Source organism: Pelobates fuscus, chromosome 5, assembly GCF_036172605.1.
Source record: "Pelobates fuscus isolate aPelFus1 chromosome 5, aPelFus1.pri, whole genome shotgun sequence".
Taxonomy (NCBI): Eukaryota; Metazoa; Chordata; class Amphibia; order Anura; family Pelobatidae; genus Pelobates; species Pelobates fuscus.
Window position 1 is genome coordinate 325516684 of NC_086321.1, and position 20567 is coordinate 325537250.

The 20567-nt window shown below is 41.1% G+C and overlaps 1 protein-coding gene across 1 annotated transcript in view; it reads right to left on the reverse strand.

Moving 5' to 3' along the window:
* HDGFL2 (HDGF like 2) overlaps positions 1 to 20567 on the reverse strand; it is a 42855-nt gene that overhangs the window by 5861 nt on the left and 16427 nt on the right. Inside the window, exons 4-11 of the mRNA XM_063455642.1 lie at positions 10704 to 10856; positions 9878 to 9979; positions 7511 to 7579; positions 7273 to 7399; positions 7107 to 7179; positions 5602 to 5968; positions 2965 to 3053; positions 2810 to 2877 (exon numbers count right to left, since the gene is read on the reverse strand). Coding sequence (XP_063311712.1) covers positions 2810 to 2877; positions 2965 to 3053; positions 5602 to 5968; positions 7107 to 7179; positions 7273 to 7399; positions 7511 to 7579; positions 9878 to 9979; positions 10704 to 10856 — 1048 coding nt within the window. The remainder of the gene's footprint in view (positions 1 to 2809; positions 2878 to 2964; positions 3054 to 5601; positions 5969 to 7106; positions 7180 to 7272; positions 7400 to 7510; positions 7580 to 9877; positions 9980 to 10703; positions 10857 to 20567) is intronic.

The following is a 20567-nucleotide window of genomic DNA, read 5'->3' on the forward strand; positions in this document are numbered from 1 at the left end:
ATGGGAGTTGGCTGCTCTCTGCACAGGGACTGGGGCTGCCTACTTTCTGCCTTCTGAATAACCACAATCAGGATCACGTCCACCTCTCCTCAGGGAGGAGAGGCTCTGTCCGGGGACCCAGGGTTCTTTAACCATGGTGGCATAAATTTTCCCTCTTTTTTTTTTTTTTTTTCCAAGCAACACTAACCATGCCATCTTGCCTAGCAAACCTGTCTCTCTCACTCAATCTATATTAATTATGATTTCAGTTTTAGCCTGCACTTCCATCTCTCCAGCCTGTTAATTTAGCTAATATGTCTAAACAGATTTACAATTAACCTACTCAGACAAATAACTGTACTGCATGTATACAATCTGTTAGCGCTTGACGCAAAATGCTAATAATATGCTCAGATAGTGCAGTGATATGACCTTATGTACCAAGCAAGTCTCAGCTATGTCCAGCTAGCATGTTAATCCCATAGGCTGCATGATTGACCAGTTTACTGGATTACTAAATATTGAGACAGGCGGATCTTTTGTGCAACCATGATTCAATGTTTAACCTCTAACATGTTTCCCATCCTGAATATAAAAAAAAACAAAAAAAACTGTACTATGTATTTTAATGCCATACCCATTTTAATGTAGGTTAATGTAGGTTTCCGTACCTGCTTGCACCAGCTATCGTAGCAGTGCAAACATGATTGTTCACGCCAAGCACAAATAAAATAAAGAAGTAAAAAAAAAAAAAAAAAAAAAAAGTATAACAAACTGGTTGTTCTGTAGGCCATGAGAAGAAAAAAAAAAAGGGGGGGGGGGGGGACGACACACACACACACAATACCCCAACACAGACAATCTGCAAACGACTAACCATATCCCGCATCACCGGAGTGACCTAGCAGTGTACTATAAACCCACCAGGCAGCTGCGGCCTAAAACCTAAAGCGGCCTGGTGCTGCCCTGGCAGGAGAAGCGGACGATCTCCACGTTCGAGGTGACCGGCTTTTACCCTTGTGGCTAGTCTGAGCCTCGTACTCCCCTCTGGGCCGGCGGGGGTTATCCCGGCCCCCACTAAGCGGGTACTTACCTCTAGAACGCTCCTGAGAGACACCAGTGAAAGCAGCCTAAACACGGCGTCCCCCCAAAATGGCCGACGGCAATACTGCACAAACCTGCCTGCAACTGGGAAGCAGACTTCAGTAGAGATTCAACACTATGTGCCAGCGGTATTGGAGCAACTGGGAGAATAGGCGAAAGCCACCTACTATGCCTGCACCCATGGCGCAACCTCCGGAAAAAGCTCCGGCCGATGCCTCCCTCCTGAGCGGAAAACCCAGAGGGTCCACAGCACCACCCTAAGTCCACACTCCAGGCTGCGACACAGTCGCCCGAGACTCTGAAACCTTCCTCCAAGGACAGCAAAGGTGGCTCGTGGACGTGAGGAACTGGGTCCTGGCTACACCAGAGGCTGTTATCATACGGCACGGCGACATGGGAGATGAACAGACCCTGCTGCACAAGCTTGCACCCAGTCTGATCATCACGGGCATTGGTTGAGAGAACTGTTTTCACCCGACCAGAGCATACATCCAGGCTAATCACTTACTTTTCATTTTATTATTCCGGTCTTGATCTCAACATGACCCCAGTTTTAATTTTAATTTGCATTCTATGTGTCCCCCCTCTGGCAACCAACATAGAGGTCAGAAATGTACACCCGATCTTTGCAAAGCTTAGTGGCTTTATTCTTTCAGCATACAATGGCATCGTTTACAAGCCTGTACACATGTGCATAGGGCCCTTCATCTAATCAATTTTCTGCAAATCGCCCTTAATCCCTAGTTTCCCCCTGTCAATCTTCCACAATCCAGCAGCAACACTTAGTGAACAGTTAACATGTGACATGTCCATTTATCTGAGCCTAAGGAATAGTATAGCTAGACTGGATACTCATACTAAGTTTCTGTTCAATATGTTCTCATTGTTTATTCCTGTATAATTAAGCAAACCTGACCTCCTTGTAAAGCCAACTCTTACATATCCAAGAAGCAACACATGTTTAATGTCTCAAGCTGGCGGTCCTTAACATGACCCAACATGACCCACCACATTGGACATACTTATTTAGCTTATATTCAGCTTGCAATATAAACTCTATAAAATTGTGCCTTTTCTTTAAATGCCACGTAACTGTTTAACTATGCTTGTATTCAAATAGCCCGTAACAGCCGTCGTGGCATTACAAGTATGCTTGTTATCTCTTGCACATCAAAAATAAAGAATAAAAAAAAAAAAAAAAAAATGTGGCACAAAGAATTTAAACCGTTTGTTGCTGGAGGTGTACCTCCACTCCCATCATGGGGTGTCATCAACAAGCCCTGTAGAAGACTTCCGGGCTGCATTATATCTATTCAGTGCAATTTTAAATGCACACATTCTCATTCACTGGCTCAGAGAGGACAGCCGACACTGAGCCAATGAATGAGTGGCAAGAGCAACATCTAACTTCTGCAGCTCTGCATAAGCCGGGTGTTGTAAACCCTGCTTCAATTTTACAATTGGCACCAGGCACCATTACTGGGGAACAACGCCCCCAGTAATGATGCCACCATTAGTGGTTCTGAGGGTTGTAGTACCTTATTTGTAACTGATCTTATTACTTTCATTATGGCTCCTTCTATATGTTTTCGTTTTGTCAACGTTGTATTGTTTTTATACTGCCAGCTAAAGATGGAGTTTAAAAAATAAAAATAAACACAAAATCCTTATAGGACTGTCACATTTTCATCTTGACAGAATGTTCTTTTTAAATCATGTAATTTACCTTTTCTCTCTGTTTTGCGGTCACTAATTATCTCAGATTTCTTCTTTCCTTTATCAGTCTTAGGAGGTCTGAAAATCAAATAAATTGTTTTACGAAATGACTATAGAAATACACTTCCGTCTTCGTAGGCATTATACGTGTCCTATGTAACCTACCTTCCTCTTGGACGGTCTCCACGTTTTTCCTTCCGAATTGGTTTCCTTGCTGGTTCTGAAATCCGTGACCTTTTTACAGATTTCTTTACCTAAAAATCAAAACACAATAGCATTGTAAAAAAAAAAAAAAAAATGCAACAATACCCTGCACACTTTTCAATGACAGTTGTGCACAGCAAAGGCACTGAGTCACATACGTCCAAAATCCAAGTGTACAACAGGGCGTCATCCTTCAAAGGTTTTACAAGCATGCCCCCAGTGTCAAAACACTTTGAGAAAACCATAACGGGATTTAGCACAAATGTTATCATGAGAAACTAAAGGTTTAAGTTACTAAATATATAAACCAAATACAAAAGGGAAGCTCCATTTCATAAAAAAATACAACCAAACAAAAAAATAAAAATGAAACTCCATGTTTATTCAATGCGTCAATGTATAGAATTCACTTGATTCTGGTAAATAGCTGTGCAAATTTACATAAAATTACATAAGTTCTACTCTATTCTTTCTATTTACTTTAGTATAAAGATAAATAAAAAAAACAAAAACACTAGAACACTGTAGTCAGTGGCGTACATACCAGGGTCGCAGGGGTCGCGGCTGCGACAGGGCCCGGCCCACCAGGGGGCCCGGCCGCCCCTGCGACCCGGTTTGTACCCACAGGGCCAGCCTCTTCTGCTGGGGGGCCCAGGAGCCGGCCACCTCCGGGCCCCCCGAGGCTGGCCCTGCTGTCACCCGGCTGGCGGGCGCGCGAGGGAGCACTGTCCCCTGGGTGCTCCCTCTTCAGCTCCCTCGCGCACCGCACTGAAACCGGAGCCGGAAGATGACGTCATCTTCCGGCTCCGGTATCAGTACGCGGCGCGCGAGGGAGCTGAAGAGGGAGCACCCAGGGGACAGTGCTCCCTCGCGCGCCCGCCAGCCGGGTGACAGCAGGGCCAGCAACACCACTGGACCCCAGGGAATCCCCCCAGCTCTCCCACAGGTAAGGAGGCTGGGGGGATTAAATAAAAAAAAAAAAACAGAAAAAACGTGTGTGTGAGTGAGTGTGTGAGTGTGTGTGTGAGTGTGTGTGTGTGTGTGAGTGAGTGTGTGAGTGTGTGAGTGAGTGAGTGAGTGAGTGAGTGAGTGTGTGAGTGAGTGTGTGAGTGAGTGTGTGAGTGAGTGTGTGAGTGTGTGAGTGAGTGTGTGAGTGAGTGTGTGAGTGAGTGTGTTAGTGTGAGTGTGTGAGTGTGTGAGTGTGTGAGTGTGTGAGTGAGTGTGTGAGTGAGTGTGTGAGTGTGTGAGTGTATTAGTGAGTGTGTTAGTGAGTGTGTTAGTGTTAGTTTGTGTGTGTGTTAGTGAGTGAGTGTGAGTGAGTGTGAGTGAGTGTGTGTGAGTGAGTGTGTGTGAGTGAGTGTGTGTGAGTGAGTGTGAGTGAGTGTGTGTGAGTGAGTGTGTGTGAGTGAGTGTGTGTTAGCGAGTGTGTGTTAGCGAGTGTGTGTTAGCGAGTGTGTGTTAGCGAGTGTGTGTTAGCGAGTGTGTGTTAGCGAGTGTGTGTTAGCGAGTGTGTGTTAGCGAGTGTGTGTTAGCGAGTGTGTGTTAGCGAGTGTGTGTTAGCGAGTGTGTGTTAGCGAGTGTGTGTTAGCGAGTGTGTGTTAGCGAGTGTGTGTTAGCGAGTGTGTGTTAGCGAGTGTGTGTTAGCGAGTGTGTGTTAGCGAGTGTGTGTTAGCGAGTGTGTGTTAGCGAGTGTGTGTTAGTGAGTGTGTGTTAGTGAGTGTGTGTTAGTGAGTGTGTGTTAGTGAGTGTGTGTTAGTGAGTGTGTGTTAGTGAGTGTGTGTTAGTGAGTGTGTGTTAGTGAGTGTGTGTTAGTGAGTGTGTGTTAGTGAGTGTGTTAGTTTTAGAGTGTGTTAGTGTTAGTGTGTGTGTCTGTTACTGAGTATGTTTGTGTGCGTCTGTCACTGAGTGTGTGTCTGTCAGTAAATGTGTGCGTCTGTTCATGAGAGTGTGTGTGTGTGTGTCTAAAGCACTTACCTTTCTCCAGCGCCGGGCTCCCTTGGCGCTGGGGATCTCTCCGTCCCGATCCGCCTCTCGGCTCCGAATGCACATGCGTGGCAAGAGCCACGCGCGCATTCAAACCGCCCATATAGGAAAGCATTACTCAATGCTTTCCTATGGACGTTCAGCGTCTTCTCACTGTGATTTTCACAGTGAGAATCGCAGAAAATCCTCTAGCGGCTGTCAATGAGACAGCCACTAGAGATGGATTAACCCTCAGTGAAACATAGCAGTTTCTCTGAAACTGCTGTTTTCAGCTGCAGGGTTAAAACTAGAGAGACCTGGCACCCAGACCACTTCATTGAGCTGATTTGATCTGGGTGTCTGTAGTGGTCCTTTAAGTGTATGTGTTTATGCATGCACTGGCGTACATACCGCGGTCGCACGGGTCGCAGCCCTGCGACCAGGTGCCCGCCCGCCATATGTTGCGGCCCCAGCCCGCGCAGAGTAAGCGCGGGGGGGGCCCACAGATCAGTTTTCGCACTGGGGCCCCATGGGTTGTGTGTACGCCACTGACTGTAGTAGACCATATTTTTTTTGCGAGATGTCCAATTTACACATATACATGCGTAGATTCTGTAAGACAAGCAATACACTAACCTTCTTATCACTGTCTGAATCAGATACTGAATGGTCCCTCTTCTTGTTTCCTTTCTTATTCTCTCCCGAATCAAGCTTTGATTCTTTGCGGGATTTGTCTTCTTTTTCAGAATCAGAAGATATAATAGACCTTTTTTCTTGCTTTTCTTGCTTAGCATCTTCTTTACCACTTTCACTGCTGTCGCTGTCAGCACTTTTGTCCTCTTTTTCTAACTTCTGTTTTTTCTTTTTTTCATCTTCCTCTTTTTCCTCTTCACGTAATCGGCGCAACTGATCCTCTTGCTCCTTTCGCCTACGTTCTTCCAGTGCATTGAGCCTTTCTTCGTCCCTCTTTTTCCATTCACTAACTCGATCTGGTGAGCTGTCACTATAGACAAAATGGGTCAGTCCAGAAAAACCTGAATTATTTGTGGCAACAATATGCTGTTAAAACTGTAAGAAATGTAGTGCATGCCAACTAGATGGCATCATGCAGTTCCTGTAGACATTCCAGCCATGTATGCATGCCAACATTCTAAACCTACAATAAGAATGTTGCAGCACAAATTGAGATTTGCCCGATCAAGTGGCAATTCCAGTGGCAAGTCCAGTTTGGGTGAAAAATATGCCTACTAATTCCCCAAGATTTTCTGCTCAAGTATCCAACTTCAACGGTTGACCAATGATAATTCAGTAAAACCATTATGCAGAGTGTTTTATTTGTGGCTTATCAGCTGGAAATCTAGCTAATTTAATCTCACCTTAATGATTAACAGAGTGTCTATCCACAGAACAGCCTCACATTAAAGCGGACCATTCTATACGAAAACTAGAGACTATGGTGATGGAAAATTTGATTCCGGTTTTGTATGTTATGGTACCATCATAACATATGTGGTTTAGCCATTTGTATTAACAAGCAGGTATATCCAATAATGTGATTCAAGTCATTTGAGCTAAATAAAAAGTCATTTTATATTGTCACAATTCAGCGGTTTCGAATTATTTAACTATTCACAAAAAGCAAAGTTGAAAATCCAAATGAATTTACAATTCTATTTGACTGTGTTTTATGTTATCAGATGAAACCAGTTGAAGCTCCACATAACATGGATGTTTCAGGTATTCACAGTGAAATTTTCTTTTTATGGTTGTTCCAATTCCCCTGATACAGACCTATTGCTACTCAAAATCCCCTTAACCCTATGAGAGATACCCCAACGCTAAATACTTCCCAAAACCTTTTAAACATTTTATTTTAAAAGAAAATTCAAAAAGTTACAATTTGGCTGCCATTCAGTTGAGCGATTTTGAAATTAATGAAGCAGTGACATTAATTTGAAAATCACAAGTATCCATCTAGTTGAAATTTGGTTAGATATTTAAAAAAATGTATATATAAAAAAAAATAAAAAAATGCAGAATTGAGCCAAATTAAATAAGCCAAATTTCCAAAAAGAAATTTGGAATTTAGGGACCAGACTTTTAAATATACTACAGGTTTTAGCCGACCACCAAACATTTACCTTTCACTGCTTGTGCTGGCTGGGGGAGGTGTTTTTCGTCCACGGTTCCGAGGTTTTGGTGCCGATTTCTCTGCTATAATAGACACAAAAAAGAGCAACATTGGTATCATGAACCAACCTTATATAAAAACTTCACTGAAGCCACTATTCATGGCCTTCAGCCTACCTGGACGACGGCCTCTTGGAGCCTTCTTTACTGGAGTGTCCGAATCAGAAGAAGAGGAGGATGATTTCTGTTTCTTCTCCTCAACTTCAGAATCTGATTTTGAGTCCGATCCAGAATCTGCCACTACCTGACAAAATAGTAAAAAAACAAAAACATTTTTAGAATAAATTCACACACTTGCTCAAAATTATGAAAAAGAGTAGTCCATACTACCCAGAAATGAATCAAGACTTCAGACCTTGCTCTTCCGCCCCGTAGCTGTTGGCTTCCTCTGGGGTCGTGTTGCACTCTTCTCTGGAGTAAAATCCTGATGGGTAGAATATCAATTAATAAACATCTTCGTAATGGCAGACACCATGGTAAATATGCATACATATTATACATATACACTATAATACTGCACTAGATTAAAGGTAAAATAAATCAAATGAAAAGAGTTCTGTAAACTCAACATGATATTAAGTTATACCACCTACTCATAATAAATTTAGGCTATATGAAAAATTCTAATGGCCACATGACCAAGACGTATCATTGTAAATACTGCAATTAATTTGATTTCTGATCAAGACAATGTGGCTTTATCAAAATATTCTAATTCAGTAAAGTGGGAACAGCAGGGAGAGCGGTCAAATTCTTAAAGTGGCCATAAAGTTGGAAGCATATAATTGATAAAATTCAACACTTCATAATTCTCACGTTCAATATAATGTGAGGCTCCAGCATCTTACAAGTAATGGACAGCACTATTTAAATAATAACATAATAAATATAAAGGAACTACACCAATGTGTAAAATGCACTTGTTATTAACATGGAGCAGTTACTTTTAAGGATTTTGAATATCCTATACTATACTATATACCTAATACCATACATTGAACAAGCATGTATTTGTGAGGCGTGAATAAAGGGGGAATTAAGCTCAACAACTTTAATTTAATGAAGCAGTTTTTGTGTATAGATCATGCCCATTCCTCTGCCATTTAGGAGTTACATAACTATGTTTATGCATCCCAAGCTACACCTCCCACTGCTATGACTCACGCATCCTTCATGAAATAACGGATTCACCATCTTAGAAGCACAGCACGTTTTCTTTAGAAGTTCTTACCTCCTGCTCTATTAACTGAACTTTAATCACACACAGGAGGATCTACAAGCAGTAGCAGATTAACAACAAACCAGGGGATGAGAACCTCTATTGTCACCCTTATAAATAAAAATAGACGTCTCAAACTTGAAATGGTCTCAATGCACACTATACTCACCTAGATACCCTCAAAGAGAAAAAAAAATAAAAATAAGACTCCAAACTTTTTTTATTACAATTGACCCTAAAAGTTAAACTTATGTTCTTGCGCATTGCATTAGGCTAAATATTTATAAATGTATATGTACCTTGCAATATACTGTAGAAATCAGTTTTAGGTCCAAGTAGCTGGGATCATCCTTAGCTATTAGATATTGAGGTTTCCATAAACATCTGTATAGCCAGAATGTGTCATGCACCATGACAGAAATATGGCTGCCAATGTTAAATCAAGTATAATAAAAATTTAATATAGCAAGTTTTGTAGTACCAATTCACCGAATCCGATATCAATATTTTTTAAGGGACCTCCGCTCAATTTTCAGTCCGAAACGTTGTAGGTGAAGTAGGACTTGGCGTTTTTAACAAGCAGAATAACGGCCATAGAGGAGGATGTAGATGATATCCACGCTCGTCTACTGGTGTCTGAGACAACTGCAGAAAGTGACCTCTAATTTAACTGCCAGAGTTACAAGCCTGGAGGATCACATCCTAGAATAAGAGGGTGAAGGGAATTTCTGAGGACATTCCGATTGAATAATTAACCCACTTCTCCGCCACTTTGCCTGTGTTGTGAATAAAGTGTTGTGAATAAAGGAAGGAAGGTGAGAAACCAGTCCACTTTGCATTGAGGATGCACCCCCTAACTAAGCTTTTGAAAGTTTCTAAATTTAAACCAGGTCCCCAGTAAACCACGTCAGTCTTGAAAGGTTGCTTAACATGCAACCTATCATTTTTGGAAGTTGCTAGATTTCTCAATGCCCTGGTCTTACCGCAACTTTCCCTTTCACTTTCTGGGCATCCGTGAGACACAACAAGACGTATCCCCCTTATTCCAAAAGTGGATTTTGCAGTGCAGCCCTGCCCATCCTCTTGATAACTCACTTCGAGAATCTGACCAACTCCTCCCCAAAATGGAGCTATTCATCATAGTTATTTGTCATTTGCTCAGAAAATGTACATTAGTTGACTTTAATTTGGTTTTGTTTATTTACCCCCTCACCAACAATGTCAGTGGTTATTTTATAAAAATACAAATAGTTTTAGATTTTATTTTACTTAAGAAGAATGTTTATTTTACCTAATTGTCTAATTTAATGTATTAAAATAAATAAGCTTGTGCCATACGACATTTAATATTTAGCAACGATTAAAGTGCAAAACAACATCCTAGAGCAGGTAAAACATAAAACTTATCCAGGAGCTACATTTTAGTTGTACTGTTTTTTTTTTTTAAACCCTTTTAATAGTGAATATTTTAAAATAAGTTGTGTAGAGTATTTGAAGACTCACCTGGTCACTGTCAGAATTTTCTTCTTCTTCTTCTTCAGAGCTTGAAGCACTGTCTGGTTCTTGCTCACTGGATGAATGTTTTTCAGATTTTCCTTTGGGGGTCTAGGAGTGAGAAATAATGTAAGTTTAAACCTGATTAGAGCAGGACTACAAATAATAATGATCATAAGGGATTTATAGAAGGATCCTAAAAATACTATGTTGGCATAGACACAAAGTGAAAGCATCCACAAGTCCTAGTCACTTAATGGCATCCAAATATGGATTAAATGGATGATTGCACATGTGGAACATTGACAGTTACAACTCCGATGATTTATGGATTTGGTTGCCTCCAAGATTTGTTTTGCCCAAGAACCAGAGGATGGCACCTGCAACTTGGGGCAAACCATTACCAATGTGGTGGTCCAATGACATTATTTTGGCTTCTGCAGAGCTTTAAAAGACACAACGGTGAGCATTATTTGGCTGCAAGTGTCAGTTGACTGCTCTCGGCCAATGAATCATTTCTGTGTGGCGAAAGTTGCACAGAATTGACTTTAGCAATTAGTGTATTACATCCCTATGACACTGCCAGAGATGGAGTTACAGCAGTAGGTAAAGATTAGCGTGGTTAGATTGTCACTTTAACTAAAACATTATATAGTGAGAAATGTTTTGATGCTATTATGTTGCAGGATGAGTGTCTTTGTAGAGTCACATTTAGGCTACACAAGTCAGATTTGTTTAAATATGTAAACTAAATTATATGTACAGCAGATACTGTGGTAGCTCTGTTTGCTGGTTAATAATATCTTCTGTGTGCTGTGGCAGATCTCTGAAATACCTTGGCTAGTGGTACTTTCCTCTTCGCTCCTTCCTCCTCACTGGATGTTTCCACTGTATTTTCAGGAACGACAGGGACATCTTCATCAATTCCCGTCTCAACTTCCACTGCCACCTTTTCGTCTGGCACGTCACTGTCAGATGAGCTGACAGACTGTAATGGTACAAAGAAAAATGAATGGATTAAACCCCATTGTTGTTGAGGGAGGGTAAATGGACAGGAAAAAAGGGTAGCATCTGCAGCAGAAGATGTAAAACACTGAGAATAGTTTACGGAACACAAGATACTAAACGCTAACAAACATATACAGAACTCCTCAGTATCAGTTTTACCTACATCAACCATTATTTACCAAGAAGGACAAATGTGTTACTTTTGGCCACTTTACAGGCATTATTTCAATTTTCAAATTAGATTTATATATGGCTAGTATTAGTTGTAATAATATGCCTATTTTTTATATATGTATATTATATATATTTTACACACAGAGTTTGTGAAGAGTTCACATATGAATCTTCATTAGAGTGTGTGTGTATACTTCATATCCATCTAGATTTACATAATATCCAAGAAACTATAATCGCACTGTATATAACTCATACATACAATGTATTTGTAATTTTCAGGAACAAAAAAACAAAAAATAAAAAGAACTCCCAAATACAAATCTTTAATTGAGTTAATGGTTAATTTAATCTTATTTTTAATTCATCTTTGTATGTCTAGGTCTTTTGTTGTTGGGAGAGGGAAATTTTGTTATTGATCGAATACTCAAATATGAAGTAGTCTGGACTTATAGTTACACATTCCTACATGGTTGCTGCAAACTGCAGTCGCTGAAGAATTCTAATCGGACATCATGATTTAGAAAGCACATACAGCAAAGAGGTTTGCTGCCTTAAACAACAGGGGTCATAGCCTCTAGAATCCCTATTTTTGGGAAGAAAAGATTTTTTTCAGCATGCCACGAACCAAACACTTCAACTTCATTGAAAAGCCATCATGAAATGGCTCAACAGCAGAGAAGGACAACATATGTGCAACCCCAGAGCTGGAGGGCTGCTTAAAGGGACTCTGTAAGCAATGCAACCGCTTCATCTCATTGGAATGGTCATACTGTCTTGTGAACCATGACATGGTCCTTCCATTCAGCATTAAAGGTTACCATTCATGTAAGATACAATGTATGTTCTTTTTAAAGAGCATAAAATTAAACTGTTTCGAAATAGGTCTTTCTTCCACCTCCCTTTCAAATCTTCAGGAAAGACTAAGCATACGTTCTGACAGTCAAGCTAGAGCATAAAACAGTCAGTCCAAGCTTTGGTTGCTACAGAAGGCATGAATTGGTATGGCTAGAGGAAAATTTGTAATCTCTGCTTTAGTATAGTAGAAGTATAGATCAGGGTGTTGCAGTGGATGTGATCTATTTGGATTTTGCCAAGGCATTTGATACAGTTCCACACAAAAGATTAGTGTTCAAACTCAAGGAAATCGGTCTCGATGAAAATGCTTGTTCTTGGGTAGAACATTGGCTTAAAAACAGAATACAAAGAGTTGTCGTTAATGGTAAATTTTCAAGCTGGACAGAGGTGGCAAGTGGTGTCCCTCAGGGGTCTGTTCTGGGACCCCTTCTATTTAACATTTTTATAAATGATCTTGAAGACAGCATTGAAAGTCATGTTTCAGTGTTTGCAGATGACACAAAACTTTGTAAAATAATACAATGTGAGCAAGATATTACTTTGCTGCAGAAGGATTTAGATAGACTGGAGGACTGGGCACTCAAATGGCAGATGAAATTTAATGTTGAAAAATGCAAAGTTATGCACTTCGGCGTAAAGAATACACAAGCAACGTATACCCTTAATGGAAGCGAATTAGGGATAACAACACACGAAAAGGACTTGGGAATTGTTATAGACAACAAACTATGCAACAATGTGCAATGTCAATCAGCAGTGGCCAAGGCCAGTAAGGTATTGTCATGCATGAAAAAGGGCATTCATTCTCGGGACGAGAATATCATTTTGCCTCTCTATAAATCACTGGTAAGACCACATATTGAATATGCTGTGCAATTTTGGGCACCTGTTCTAAAGAAGGATATCATGGCACTAGAAAAAGTGCAGAGGCGGGCTACAAAATTAATAAAAGGAATGGAACATATCAGCTATGAAGAAAGGTTAACAAATTTAAACCTATTTAGTTTAGAAAAACGTCGCCTGAGAGGGGATATGATAACATTATACAAATATATTCGGGGCCAATACAAACCATTGTGTGGAAATCTATTCACAAACCGGACTTTACATAGGACACGAGGCCATGCGTTTAGACTGGAAGAAAGAAGATTTCGTCTAAGGCAAAGGAAAGGTTTTTTTACTGTAAGAACAATCAGGATGTGGAATTCTCTGCCTGAAGAAGTGGTTTTATCAGAGTCCATACAGATGTTCAAACAGCTACTAGATGCATACTTGCAAAGACAGAATATTCAAGGATATAATCTTTCAATGTAGGGTAATAACTGCTTGATTCAAGGATAAATCTGACTGCCATTCTGGGGTCAATAAGGAATTTTCTGTCCTAGCTTGTTGCAAAATTGTGCTTCAAACTGGGGTTTTTTTTTTTTTTTTTTTTTTTTTTTTCTCTTTTGGATCAACAGCAAAAAACAGGTGTGAGGAAGGCTGAACTTGATGGACGCAAGTCTCTTTTCAGCTATCTAACTATGTAACTATGTAACTATGTATTATCTCCAGTTAGGCGCTGGGTTGTGAGTGCCCAGAGACCCTTATTAGGCGTTAAACTTCTCGAAAATTGTTTAATAGTAAATGGAGGGACAGCACCAGAGGACTTATAGCCATATAACCATTTTATCTCATTGAAATGTTTGTAGTGCCTGGTTTCTTTCTAAATAGTTAGCTGTAGCTTCCTTACTTGGGGCATCAAAACAACAGTCCTACCCTTTGCTGAGGGACCACAGTGTTGACCTAGGGGAGAAGATCCTAACCACAATCGTAACCAGGCTGAGAGAGGCATAACATTTCAAGGTTATAGAGGAGACCCAAAACCTGGTGAGATTTGCTTACTCAATGACTCGGCTGGATGAGGATGGGATCACATAGAATAACCTTTAGAACAGTGGTTCCCAACCCAGTCCTCAAGTATCCCGTAACAGTCCTGGATTTGGGGATTACCCAGTTGTGTCTTCTAAGGTGTTTTAAGAAAAGAAAAAAAAAAAAAACACTTTAGACACAACAGGGTAATCCCTAAATTCTAGACTGGTAGGGGGTACTTGAGGACTGGTTGGGAACCCCGCTGTTATAGAAAGAAAGATTACAGCCCAATTTAAGCACAGTGGATAAAATACACACACACAGAACTCTAAATAATCTAATCAAACGCTGGTGGACGACCAAGGTTACACATTCCATAAGAATACATGTCCTATTGAAATCTTACCTCCATCTATATATCAAGTAAACTCCCTAAATACCTACCACATACTGTTCACCACCTAGATATTATATAAAGGGGGCAGTCCAACAACTGCCCAAGTCAACACAGAGGATGGAACGTTTCCATTACACAATAATCCATTAATTTTTGCCATGGGTTAATGACTTTGTAATATTAATCTTACTACTGGTTAGATTGTTCCCACAGTATGTATATTTTGGATACCACCTAATCAAGACTACAAGAACAGACTGTCTCACATGTGTATGGAAATGCTTTTTTATGATTAGTCCAGATTGGCTGGTGACTCTTGCAAGCAGAAAGAAACTAGCAACAGTTTTATATTTATTGCAGATATATATGCAAACTAAAAATCGCAACAACTGGAGCAAAGTATTACAAATTAATATACATTTATAGTCCTCCTCTTCACTCTGTCATCACTCTGATCCTTGAGTGCCCCATGTTTATTTTTGCTTAACCCTCTTAAGGACAGAGGCAATTGTACAAGTTCTGATCAAAACAAAATCAACACCTGGAATTTGACTGTATGTCTGTTCAACCATAATTAACCTCCTTCATAATAAAGGGATGCTATGGTCACCTGAACAACTACAGCCTATTGTATTTGTTCTGGTGAGTAGAATCAATCCCTACAGGCTTTTTGCTGTAAGTATTTTCAGAGAAAATGCAGTGTTTACATTACAGCCTAGGGATAACTCCACTGGCCACTCCTCATAACTGCTTCCTGGGGGAGTGCTGCACACTGGGCAGTACTGCCATTCAGTGTCTCTACCCTCTGTATGGAGACACTGAACATTCCAGAGAGATGCATTGATTCAATTCATCTCTACAAGGAGATGATGATTGGCCAGGGCTGTGTTTGGCTCTACCATTGATCTGTCTACTTGACAGTCTAAGCCTATCCTATGGGAAAGCATTGTAATTGGCTCACATAATCACTTCTGTTGATATCAGCCAAGCAGGCAGATAATGGGCAGGGCAGCAGCTGCCAACTTGAATACAAGTAAGATTTTACTTTATTTAGGTGTGCCAGCGGGGCTGGATGGTGGTTTTCACACTATAGGGCTACCATACGATCTCAAAGGCAACATAGCCAGTCTGTTAAATTTCAATGTGTATAAACCGAAAAATGGGATGTGCTATATTTCATTCACCCTGTAACTTTTCAAAAAAGCAGAAAACCAGTTTATACACATTGAAATTTAACAGACTGGCTATGTTGCCTTTGAGATCGTATGGTAGCCCAGGAATGACAATTACCTCCATGATGGCATGCCATTTGCAAAAGTAGACAACCCAAGGTATTGCACATGGGGTACTTCTTTTTTAATAGCCACCTAATCACAAACAGTGGCCAAAGTTAGCTTTCAGATTTGTTTGTGTGTGAAATTAATTTTTTAAAAAAAATATATATATATATATACATACATACATACATACATACACACACACACACACACACACACTTTCACCGACTATATCATCACTGTGATATATTTTATTGTTTTGAAGCACAAATATTTGTGTTCAGTGAAGTCTCCAGAGTATGTATGTATGCCCATCAAACTAAGGCCATTTCCAAACTATTTAAAGTCCATCAATCTACAGTGAGAAAGAGTATTTCAAAAAATGGAAAACATTCAAGACAGTTGCCAATCTTCCCAAGAGTGGACATCTCAACAAATTCACCCCAAGGTCAGACCGTGCAATGCACAGGCTTCAGTTAGCATGTAAAACGTTAAAGTGCATGACTGTACAATTAGAAAAGACTGAACAAGTATGGTTTGTTTGGGAGGATTGCCAAGAGAATGCTTTTTCCTCTCAATAATGAACATGGCAGGATGACGTAGGTTTGCAAAGTCGCATCTGAACAAATCACAAGACTTCTGGAACAATGTCCTTTGGACAGATGAGACAACCTCATTTATTCTTACATTGCTACTATATTATCATGTGTTACTGTTGAATTGTTTCCAATTATACCTGTAGTTTGCCACTGTAATTTTCTGTGCATGCAGTTTTTATCATGGTCATTTAATGTTTCAATATTTCATGTACACAGGTATTAATATTTTGGGTGATAGAATTTGGTTGCTAAACTTTTAAATTGTATACAACACATTGCTACGCAGCAGGACAATGATCCCAAGCACAACAGCAAATCTACAATAGAATGGCTAGAAAGAAAAAGCGTTGCAAAAGCCCAGTCAAAATCCAGACCTCAACCCTCATGAAATGCTCTGGCAGGACCTTAAGAGATCTGTGCATAGACAAATACCAGCAAACCTCAATGAACTGAAGCAATGCTGTAAAGAAAAGTGGGCCAAAATTCCTACACGATGTGAGAGACTAATAATATCACATTAAACTCAAATTGAATTTAGACAAACGAACAAAAGATTTCCAGAACAAAAAAACGCTTTTGCCACCCATGGTATGGTTTTATATATGTACATTTTGTCTGAGCAACAAAGGTTTAAATTGGCTCGGTCACGTTTTGGGATCTTTGCATACCGTATATACTCGAGTATAATCCGACCCGAATATAAGCTGAGGCCCCTAATTTTACCCCAAAAAAACTAGGAAAACGTATTGACTCGAGTATAAGACTAGGGTGGGAAATGCAGCAGCTACTGGTAAATTTCGAAATAAAATGAGATCCTAAAAAAATTATATTAATTGAATATTTATTTACAGTGTGTGTGTGTGTGTGTGTATATAATGAATGCAGTGTGTATATGAGTGCAGTGTGTGTGTGTGTGTGTATATAATGAATGCAGTGTGTGTGTATATAATGAATGCAGTGTGTGTGTGTATATAATGAATGCAGTGTGTATATAATGAATGCAGTGTGTGTGTGTGGATGAGTATGAGTGAGTGCGTATGAGTATGAGTGCAGTGTGTGTGTGTGTGCGTGTGTGTGTGAGTGCAGTGTGTGTGTGTGTATGTGTGTGTGAGTGCAGTGTGTGTGTATGTGTGAGTGCAGTGTGTGTGTGTATGTGTGTGTGTGTGTGTGTGTGTATGAGTGCAGTGTGTGTGTGTGTGTGTGTGTATGTATGAGTGCAGTGTGTGTGTGTATGTATGAGTGCAGTGTGTGTGTGTATGAGTGCAGTGTGTGTGTGTGTGTATGAGTGCAGTGTGTGTGTGTGTGTGTGTATGAGTGCAGTGTGTGTGTGTGTGTGTGTATGAGTGCAGTGTGTGTGTGTGTGTATGAGTGCAGTGTGTGTGTGTGTATGAGTGCAGTGTGTGTGTGTGTATGAGTGCAGTGTGTGTGTGTGTGTGTATGAGTGCAGTGTGTGTGTGTGTGTATGAGTGCAGTGTGTGTGTGTGTGTGTGTGTGAGTGCAGTGTGTGTGTGTGTGTGTGTGTGTGTGTGTATGAGTGCAGTGTGTGTGTGTGTGTGTGTGTATGAGTGCAGTGTGTGTGTGTGTGTGTGTGTATGAGTGCAGTGTGTGTGTGTGTGTGTATGAGTGCAGTGTGTGTGTGTGTGTGTATGAGTGCAGTGTGTGTGTGTGTGTGTGTATGAGTGCAGTGTGTGTGTGTGTGTGTGTATGAGTGCAGTGTGTGTGTGTGTGTGTGTATGAGTGCAGTGTGTGTGTGTGTGTGTGTGTGTGTGTATGAGTGCAGTGTGTGTGTGTGTATGAGTGCAGTGTGTGCGCGTGTGTGTGTATGAGTGCAGTGTGTGCGCGTGTGTGTGTATGAGTGCAGTGTGTGCGTGTGTATGAGTGCAGTGTGTGCGTGTGTATGAGTGCAGTGTGTGCGTGTGTATGAGTGCAGTGTGTGCGTGTGTGTGTGTATGAGTGTGTGGTGTGTGTGTGTAGTGTGTTTGTGTTGCAGAGCCTTGGTGGGGGGTGGGCATTTTTATTATTATTTTTAAAATATTTTATTATTATAATTTTTTTCCGTCCCCCCTCCCGGCTTGATACATGGCTCCCACTCCCTGTGGCATTGGCAGCGCAGTGGAGGGGGCTGGCAGAGAGCGCTTACCTCTCCTGCAGCTCCTATCAGCTCCCTCCTCCTCCCCGCCGGTCCGGTCAGCTCCCTCTGCAAGTCCCACTCTAAGTCTTATGGCCGCGCTATGACCCTGCGGCTCTCGCGAGACTTACACTGGGAGCTGACAGGGGAGCTGACTGGACCGGCGTGGAGGAGAAGGGAGCTGACAGGAGCTGCAGAAGAGGTAAGTAAATGCTTCCTGCCAGCCTCCACAGCCCCATTGTCTGTATTATGGCAATGTAAATTGCCATAATACAGACATTGAGCAGAGTAAGTGATGAGAACCGCACTCAGTCCCAACGGCCAAGGGTGCTCCAGAGCAGGACCAGCAATCCCAGTACAATAATTAAAGAAGAAAAAACTTACAGGCACTCCAACTTCAAGCCGCAGGCAGATTTATTATGACAGAATGCAACGCAACGTTTCGACCAGAAAGGTCTTTTTCAAGCTTTTTTTCTTCTTCTTGGATAATACAGACATTGACTCGAGTATAAGCAGAGTTGGGGCTGAAAATGTGCTGAAAAACTCGACTTACAGGGAGTGCAGAATTATTAAGCAAGTTGTATTTTTGAGGATTAATTTTATTATTGAACAACAACCATGTTCTCAATGAACCCAAAAAACGAATTAATATCAAAGCTTAATATTTTTGGAAGTAGTTTTAGTTTGTTTTTAGTTATAGCTATTTTAGGGGGATATCTGTGTGTGCAGGTGACTATTACTGTGCATAATTATTAGGCAACTTAACAAAAAACAAATATATACCCATTAAAATTATTTATTTTTACCAGTAAAACCAATATAACATCTCAACATTCACAAATATACATTTCTGACATTCAAAAACATAAACAAATCAGTGACCAATATAGCCACCTTTCTTTGCAAGGACACTCAAAAGCCTGCCCATCCATGGATTCTGTCAGTGTTTTGATCTGTTCACCATCAACATTGCGTGCGGTAGCAACCACAGCCTCCCAGACACTTTTCAGAGAGGTGTACTGTTTTCCCTCCTTGTAAATCTCACATTTGATGATGGACCACAGGTTCTCAATGGGGTTCAGATCAGGTGAACAAGGAGGCCATGTCATTAGATTTTCTTCTTTTATACCCTTTCTTGCCAGCCACGCTGTGGAGTACTTGGACGCGTGTGATGGAGCATTGTCCTGCATGAAAATCATGTTTTTCTTGAAGGATGCAGACTTCTTCCTGTACCACTGCTTGAAGAAGGTGTCTTCCAGAAACTGGCAGTAGGACTGGGAGTTGAGCTTGACTCCATCCTCAACCCGAAAAGGCCCCACAAGCTCATCTTTGATGATACCAGCCCAAACCAGTACTCCACCTCGCTGGCGTCTGAGTCGGACTGGAGCTCTCTGCCCTTTACCAATCCAGCCACGGGCCCATCCATCTGGCCCATCAAGACTCACTCTCATTTCATCAGTCCATAAAACCTTAGAAAAATCAGTCTTGAGATATTTCTTGGCCCAGTCTTGACGTTTCAGCTTGTGTGTCTTGTTCAGTGGTGGTCATCTTTCAGCCTTTCTTACCTTGGCCATGTCTCTGAGTATTGCACACCTTGTGCTTTTGGGCACTCCAGTGATGTTGCAGCTCTGAAATATGGCCAAACTGGTGGCAAGTGGCATCTTGGCAGCTGCACGCTTGACTTTTCTCAGTTCATGGGCAGTTATTTTGCGCCTTGGTTTCTCCACACGCTTCTTGCGACCCTGTTGACTATTTTGAATGAAACGCTTGATTGTTCGATGATCACGCTTCAGAAGCTTTGCAATTTTAAGAGTGCTGCATCCCTCTGCAAGATATCTCACTATTTTTGACTTCTCTGAGCCTGTCAAGTCCTTCTTTTGACCCATTTTGCCAAAGGAAAGGAAGTTGCCTAATAATTATGCACACCTGATATAGGGTGTTGATGTCATTAGACCACACCCCTTCTCATTACAGAGATGCACATCACCTAATATGCTTAATTGGTAGTAGGCTTTCGAGCCTATACAGCTTGGAGTAAGACAACATGCATAAAGAGGATGATGTGGTCAAAATACTCATTTGCCTAATAATTCTGCACTCCCTGTATACTCGAGTATATATGGTAATTTGCAAAGATCCCCAATTGTGTCTTCGCTGCTTGGAGTCCGGTGGCCAGGGAATGCAAGGCAAGCATTACTTACCTGTAGCTGTCCCTTGCGGCTACCACCACTGGCATCCATTGGATTCTCTTCAGCTCCTGGTGCTTCATCTACCAGGAACACACATCAGTGCTATACTCGTGCATGCGCGAGAGTAATACGGATCTATAAAGGATGCCACAAGACGAGTGAGACAATATCTTATTCCACCTACCTGTTGCTAGAGATGGATAGGGGAAGGGACTAAA